Raw genomic sequence first — 8,118 nt, forward strand, 5'->3', positions numbered from 1 at the left:
ACCGGAAATCATGGGAACGCATCCACGAAGCCTTATCCGTCACCCCCAGGTTACCTCTACCACACAACTTCAACGGGTTTTCAGATACTTTGGTCTAGGGCTCTTGTCTGATCTTGTTACTTAATTGTAGTAACTGTGCTTAGGCTTGTGAAGCTTCGGCTGCAAGTGTCCTCAGCTCCCTCCGTCTCACAAAAACAGGAACTCAGAGATGCCCAACATAGTGTCTCTTGTGTGTTCAGTGCTGGAACTGTACCCTGCGAGCTCTGACAGATGTCTGTTAGAAAGGGAACTTTGCTGTTTACTCGCTCCCAGTAACTGTTCTTTGAACCTCTTGTACTCGTTACTATAAGGGCACCTTTGAAGAAAGTCCTGCAGTCCCTTTTCCAATGTCTATTTAAAAGCTCCAGTGTATTTTCTTTAGACTCGGATAACTCCGGGATCAGAAAGGATCTCCAGAGGCCACCTAGTCCAAACAACTCCTCAAAGGGGAAAGCCACCGTGATTTTTATCCCCTGCTTATTAGCTAATTCAGTAATTAACTCTTAACTCCAGACTCCTCCGCGACTCAGGATGCAAAGCGAGCATCGTTAACACACCCTGAGGAACAGCCTCTGGCAAATGTGTTCCCAACAGCCAACTTTCCAGCCAGAAGTACTCGCTTTAAATCTGATTTCTTCTGCGCTAAAAACCCTTCCTGGGCTAGGCTGCACAAATCGGACATTTTAATTGATCTCCATCCAGCAAAGCTTTTGGTCTGAAAAAATCAACTTACAACTTGCCATTTTTTGCCTTTAAGAGCTGCATACAAAACCATTAACCCCTCTGAGTCCAAAAGAGAATAGTATGGTAGACTATAAGAAAAGAGGGGATATAAAGAAAATCCAGCAAGTTTGGTGAGGCAGAGCAAGAAGAGTTCTGCCCCTTTCTGCTTATGCCTCCCACCACAGTAGTATAACAAGACACACGGTATCACCGATTTTATTTTTTAGCTAAGTACCAATTAAAAACAGAGAGAGATTTCCAATATCCCTCACAAATGCATAGAATCACAGAACAGTTTGGGGTGGAAGAGACCTTAAAGTCCACGCAGCCCCCCCCCCTGCCACAGGTAGGGACCCCTTCCACTACACCAGGTTGCTCCAAGCCTCATCCAGCCTGGCCTTGGACACTCCCAGGGATGGGGCATCCACAGCTTCTCTAGGAACCTGTCCCAGTGCCTCCCCATCCTCTGCAGGAAGAATTTCTTCCTAATGTCCCATCTCTATCTCCCTCTTTCCATTTAAACCAGTTCCCCCTTGTCCTATCACCCCCTGCCCTTGGAAAAAGCCCCCCCAGCCTTCTTGTAGCCCCCCAGGCACTGGAAGGGGCTCTCAGGTCTCCCTGGAGCTTCCCTTCTCCAGGCTGAACCCCCCAACTCTCCCAGCCTGTCCCCATGGCAGAGGGGCTCCAGCCCTCGGAGCATCTCCGGGGCCTCCTCTGGACTCACTCCAACAGCTCCGTGTCCTTCTGCTACTGGGGGCTCCAGATTTTATGTTGGGTTATTTTTTCCCCTGACCACAATGGTTTCTGAAACCAGATGGATATTATAAAGCACTTACTCATGGCAGCTTTTCCAAAGAAGTTGTTCATTATGTTGCTCTTTGCTGGTGGTTTGCTGCTTACTGCAGACACCTAGAAGAAAACAGAGGAGTAACCACAGGAATTATTGCTGCAACACAACCCTCAGTAGGCACAGTACTGCTTCTGGACAAGCAAAATAAATACTGGAGTAGTCAGTGTCCTTGATTTCTGTGTAGGAGAATTTGGAGATGCAAGGTATTACATGCATCAAAGGGTGAAGAGTAAGTTACTTACGACTCCTTAGCTAGGCCTTCGAATCTAACTTGGGTCACATTCCTATCTGATGGCTGACAGTGTTACTGAAATAAGTGGTTGGGATTTGGGTCAGTTCCCAGTAAAGAACTGTTCTTTTTGCAAACTATCAGTGCCTCAATTCACAGTAACCGACAGAGAACACAGATTGGCCAAACCATGAAGAATTTATCCAGCTACTCTGGCACGTATGCTGTTCTCCTGAGCCATTTGCAAAAAATACAATAAAAAAATCACTGCTCTATTCCATTAATATAGCACCACCAAAGTGAGAAACCACACACGCACACAAAAAAACCCACCTAAGAAAGCTTTGTCTCCTAATCCCAGTTATTTTCATGAAAAAAAGCAATTGGATGCTAAAGTTCTCAAAAAAACACAAGACCCGCTTATTTTACCCATTCTAAATTCACTATAAAATCAGAAAAATGAACTAAAATGTAGTCACCTGTTATAAAAAAGCCAAACCATATGCAGGGAACGTTACCATTTTAATACCCATTTACTGACCACATCGCTTTAAAAGCAATTATACTAATTAAACTCAAAACATAATCCTACCCTGGGAAAAAAACCAGCAGTTGAGAAGATAAACAATTTAGTCTCGCACAGGTCAAGCTCTGAAATTTCCCTCGCAGACCAAGTTTAAACACCTTGATACTTTTAAGACCTGGACTTCTCACATTTCACTTACTGCTTAAAACAAATCCTTTTAAGCACAATGGAGAGAGCGAGATCCTCAACCGGTGTATATATTGGCATAACTGAGGACAACGGAATAATTGGCTCAATAATGCAGCTGGTTTAAACTCACTGGAGATCTGGCTCACGGAGGAACGTCAAAGCGGCACAAGTTATGGCAGATACGCTTTTAGGGATAGGTAAGAGTGTGGCACAACTCCCCAAGATGAGTGACAGAAGGCGTCACCGCACAGGGCATCACGGGTTTAAACAGAAAGAGGGAGATGGAGATGGGACATCAGGAAGGAATTCTTCCTGCAGAGGGTGGGAGCACTGGGACAGGTTGCCCAGAGAAGCTGTGGATGCCCCATCCCTGGGAGTGTCCAAGGCCAGGCTGGATGAGGCTTGGAGCAACCTGGGCTATGGAAGGTGTCCCTGCCCATGGCAGGGGGTGGGACTGGGTGGGGTTTGAGGTCCCTTCCCACCCAAACCATCCTGTGATTCTATAATACTACACAGTTAAATACTTACAAAAGACTGACCGAGCATTCCAAGTGGAGAGCAAGTTTAGGAGCAGCGGAGGAGGCTGCACTACGTCTGGTTAAGGTTATTTAGGTCGAGTTAGAGTGCAGCTAGAAGAGCCATTAACCCAAAGGGTCTGAGATAACTTACACCTGGGGTCTCCTTAGCCTCTGCTTTAGTCTCTTTATTTGTGTCCTGGGGTTTGGAAGCTGCTTTCGCCACTAACATTCCCATGATCCCTTTGGGCTGCTGCGAGGTCTGCTTAGCGGTCGATGGAGCGTGGCCGTTGACCGCAGGTCCGCTGACAGCATTCGTGTCACTTGGCGTCTGGGAACCAGCCTGCATGGATGTCTGCGCTTGAGAAACGTCGGCTGACGGCCTGGGGACGGCAGCGGCACAGTGAATGGCACTAAACCTGTGTGACAGAGTGAAAAATTTAATTAGCCTTTTGACTTCTTACTTTTCACCTCAGTTTCCTTGCCGGAAGCACCTTGCTTGTCTGGTTCTGTGTTCCTCTGTTAGGGGGAAGGAAAAAACCTACAGAGCAATTAATTTGTGTATGGGACAAGAAAAATGTCCCTATGATGAAAGGCTGAGAGAATTGGGCTTGTTCAGCCTGGAGACGGGAAGGCTCCTGGGAGACCTTATAGCCCCTTCCAGTACCTGAAGGGGGCTACAAGGAAGCTGGGGGGGACTTTTTACAAGGGTCTGTAGTGACAGGACAAGGGGTAACGGGTTTAAATTGAAAACAGAGAGGTTTAGATTGGATATCAGGAAGAAATTCTTTCTGGAGAGGGTGGGGAGGCACTGGCACAGGTTGCCCAGAGAAGCTGTGGATGCCCCATCCCTGGGAGCGTCCAAGGCCAGGCTGGATGAGGCTTGGAGCAACCTGATCTATGGAAGGTGTCCCTGCCCATGGCACGGGGGTTGGAACTAGATGATCTTTAAGGTCCATTCCAACCCAAACCATTCCACGATTCTATGAGAAAGACTGGCACAGAGCAAAAGCGATGGAGACCGCTACTGCAAAGCTCAGCTGAACCTGTCAGCAAAGGCCAGAGCATTCAAATGCTAAACAAGCTGTTCAGATTTCAGGGAGGGGGGGAAGCCCACACCCAGAGCAGAGATGGAGCAGACTGCATTTTATTCCTAAACGGGTTATGCTCTCTAAAGTTTGTAGCAGAAATTGTACGGCTGTCTGATGATCTAAAACTTTCACAACTTTCAGATGGTTTGACATCTGCTGCAACGAGCAGCCACAATCGTCCCAGCCAGGTAGGTAAATCACAAGTGAAGCTAAACCACTTCAGTGGCTCAGAAGACACCCATGACGTTCAGACTTCACTGTATAAAGTCATTTCCAGGTAATTGCCAGCAGACAGATACATCTGGGCTTGTAACAGTCTGAAACGTGATTGTTTGGGGATACGGAGATAGAAGAACTAAATGATGTGCTCACAGTTACAACACAATTCCCTGACAGTCAGGAATAGCAGTACCCAAAAATAACTGACCTCTACTCCCCACTGTGCAAATCACAGGCGAGGCTTTCCAGATTTCCTGCAGAAATGCCACAAAAGAGCAGAGACTCACGCCTTCCAATCCACTGAATTACACAGCATATTTTTATTTGCATAAGAAATAAGCCAGTCTCCTGCCAATTAATTTCCATGCCTCAGCATCAGCCGCTCACACACGCACAGATTCTACTCGGATCGGGAACTGCAGCGTATTAACAAAACAACACCATCTCTACAGCATTTCTAGGCTGCAGCAGCAAACTCGTGACATTCAAACCTTTAAAGGAAGGAAAGAAGACATTGAAGGAAAATATTCCCACTTTCCTTTATATACCCAATCTGCTTCCAGCATGGTAACACTGCTCTGCAGACAGTCTTCTCCCCCTCCCCAGGCACAAGCAACACCATCAACCCTCCAGATTACAAACAACGTTTTCTCCTTGGTGCAGCAAACCCATCGAAACCTCACACATTCCGGGCGCTTGGGAAGTTAGCCCGCCTTAGCGCTGCTGTGTGACTATAGCCTATGGGCTCGATCCAAAATTCACTAAATAATCATTGAAAAAATAAGCCATGTTTGGATTATGCTCTGCAAGCAAGGAGCTGCTTCCGCTTGGAATGCTGACATTAGCAACATGCATTAAATCCAGTTGGTTATATTAGTACAACATCCAGCCTCCTTCACTGTCTTTGCAGCATAACAGGTCCCACACAAACACGGGAGAGTGAAGATCCTTGCCCTAGAGCCTGGGAGAAATACGGACTGAGAGGGAAGTAGAAGCAGCCAGTAGGTTCTGTTTGCTCTCAACATCCACAAAGTTAAGCCTCTGTCTTTTGCAGGTACTGCAGGAATCTTGTCTCAAGTGTAAAATCCATGTAGTCGATAAGGGAGAGGGAATACAGTCAGCCTGAATTTAGTTCAGCCAGGTCACAGGTGAAGAAGCTGAGTTTTCCATAGTTTGCTTGGGAAATACTGCTCCTAAGCCAGGCAGGGATTTACACCCAGGCTTCAGAATCTGAAGGCAGACCCCTCCTCTAAGACACAAGTATCGCCATGCAGGGGTGCCCGAGAGTAAACAGGCTGCAACAGGGCAACAGCAGCCAAACTTGCGTGCTCGCTGAAGTAGGGTTCTCCAGCACTTACCAGGGTACCCACGTTCACACGGGAAACACACAGCTTCTACAACATGATTTTCTCAGCCACTCTCTTGTCAACATTTTGAAGACAGATACGTTTCTACTTCCAAATTCTATATTCTCTCTGTGACACAACATTCAGGCATCCTGCTTCTAACCCAGATTGGTCATGGCACTGGACATCCTGATTACATCAAGCTGAAGCTGTCGTGGTGCAAGTAACACATAAATGAAAAGCCACAGCTGCCAGGCGCTGTTCGGGAGGGGAGACAATGACCCCTGGAGACTGAAGTCCCTCTGAATTCCAGGACAACCCTTCTCTAGCTCAAGCATGAAGGACACTTGTGCTGCTTGGCCTGTTTTGCGAGCTATGCCTACGCCTCAGGCTCTCATCTTCCATAGAGACAATGAGTTCCTGTAAGAATCTTATAGGAAGATCTTAAGATTGGACCCCAGGAAGAAATTCTTCACGGAAAGGGTGGTGAGGGACTGAGACAGGTTGCCCAGAGAAGCTGTGGCTGCCCCATCCCTGGAATGTCCAAGGCCAGGCTGGATGAGGCTTGGAGCAATCTGGTCTAGTGGAAGGTGTCCCTGCCCATGGCAGGGGGTGGGACTGGGTGGGCTTTAAGGTCCCTTCCAACCCAACCCATTCTGTAATCCCATGATCATCAGAGAGGCGGATGAGTCCAGTGGATGAAAACACAGGCTCACAAAACATGAGGCAAACTCCTCTCAGCGCTTTGCTGAGCACATCACTCAGGTTTTTATAAGCCTGTTTCATTTTACTCTTATTGTGTGACTGAGAGCTGGATAAAAACGCTCATGATTAAGTGTGGCGTGGAAATGAGAAAAAGGTTTCTAGCCATCCAAGAAAGGTACTGGAACTGCCTGCCTGTTGGAGTAATAGAGCAAGCGAACCAACCGTAGGCTGGAAACAGCCCGGCTTACGAAACAATCACACCATGTGCTGCCTGGGGACTGGTCTGGCATGACTTAGAGGATATTTTTTCCTAGCTTTCTAAAAAATCCAGGCATCTCTGGTAACTACTGACTTCTGCTGAAGCACACTAGGTAGCAACATCTCATCAGTCTCAAGTCACGTAGTGTAAGAAGAAAAAAAAACCAGGCCAACTCACTTGCTGCAGTTGTGCAGGTTGGTTTTGACAATATCGTAGTCTGTGTTGTAGAGCGGCCCGCTGTCCTTCAGCAAGGCTTTCTGAATGCTGTACACGTGCACGCTCGCAACCATGGCGAGTTTAGACTTCATTGCTGCAGGAGGAAAAAAAGAAAAGTCCTCTGTTAGCACAGCCTTTACGGAATCAGGTGGCAACTTTAAAGTTTCAGGCTCTGGCAAGGATGGAGAAAGCCACAGACCACTCGATGGCAAGGACCTGTGTATGAAAATGTGTAATTGTACCTTCTCCCAGTGCTCACTAATTGAGAATTCAAGGTAACAGACTCCACAAGCCTGTCAAATATGTTTTCCAGTAAGAGCAATCTCTCTGTGTTTACCTTCAAACTCTCTGGTGTTTGGGATCCAAAACATCCATATGACTACCTAAAGCTAAGGAAGAAAATAGATGGTCTCAACTCTACCCTGCTGGACCTGCTCTCTACCATTAATTAAGGCAGCGTAATCAATGTTTTGACTCCTCTATGCTATTTAGCCTGTGATTTACCCTTGAGACAAGGGCTGTTTTTCATAAATTCTTTGTTCATTGCTTATATTGTTCTTTCCACAGTCCCAGTCGGAGACAGAGCTTCTAGGCACTGTAAAAATACACACAGTACTCATTTCTTGGGGCTGGTCCTAGACTACACAGCCCTACTCCCATCACAAATCTCAGCCTCTTCCAAATGTAAGTCATACCTTTGGCCTGTCTTCTAACACAAAACCCACAAACAACCCTTTCCTCCACGGCAAAACAGAACATTACGCAGCACACATAAATCAACAAACATGGCAGATAGTAGTTGCACTGCTTGACAATCTACTACCCTGATGAAGATCGTTTGAGCTGGAAATCCACTTCAGACTTCAAAAAGGAAAATAGCATAAGTCCTTCAAGCAAAGTCAGATCATTAGGATGGATATTTAAGGTCACAAATGCCACAGTATGTTCTCAAATGCCAGATATTGTTTGAAAGCGAGGAAGTAGTTGCGCTTCACAGCGTGGAAGGGGTTGGAAGGGACCTCTAGAGATCATCTAGTCCAGCCCCCCTGCCAGAGCAGGATCCCCCAGAGTAGATCACACAGGAACAAGTCCAGGGGCTTTGGAAAGTCTCCAGGGAAGGAGACTCCACCACCTCTCTGGGCAGCCTGTTCAGTGCTCTGTCACCCTCACAGGGAAGAAGGGTTTCCTCATGGTCAGGCTGAACCTTCTGC

The 8,118-nt window shown here is 46.9% G+C and overlaps 1 protein-coding gene across 1 annotated transcript in view; it reads right to left on the reverse strand.

Moving 5' to 3' along the window:
- POLD3 (polymerase (DNA-directed), delta 3, accessory subunit) overlaps window positions 1–8,118 on the reverse strand; it is a gene marked incomplete at both ends in the record, with an annotated part of 12,007 nt that overhangs the window by 2,893 nt on the left and 996 nt on the right. Inside the window, 3 exons of the mRNA XM_010153254.1 lie at window positions 1,599–1,671; window positions 3,226–3,490; window positions 6,869–7,001. Of these exons, the coding sequence (XP_010151556.1) occupies window positions 1,599–1,671; window positions 3,226–3,490; window positions 6,869–7,001 (471 nt within the window). The remainder of the gene's footprint in view (window positions 1–1,598; window positions 1,672–3,225; window positions 3,491–6,868; window positions 7,002–8,118) is intronic.

Source organism: Eurypyga helias, unplaced genomic scaffold, assembly GCF_000690775.1.
Source record: "Eurypyga helias isolate BGI_N326 unplaced genomic scaffold, ASM69077v1 scaffold30266, whole genome shotgun sequence".
NCBI lineage: Eukaryota > Metazoa > Chordata > Aves > Eurypygiformes > Eurypygidae > Eurypyga > Eurypyga helias.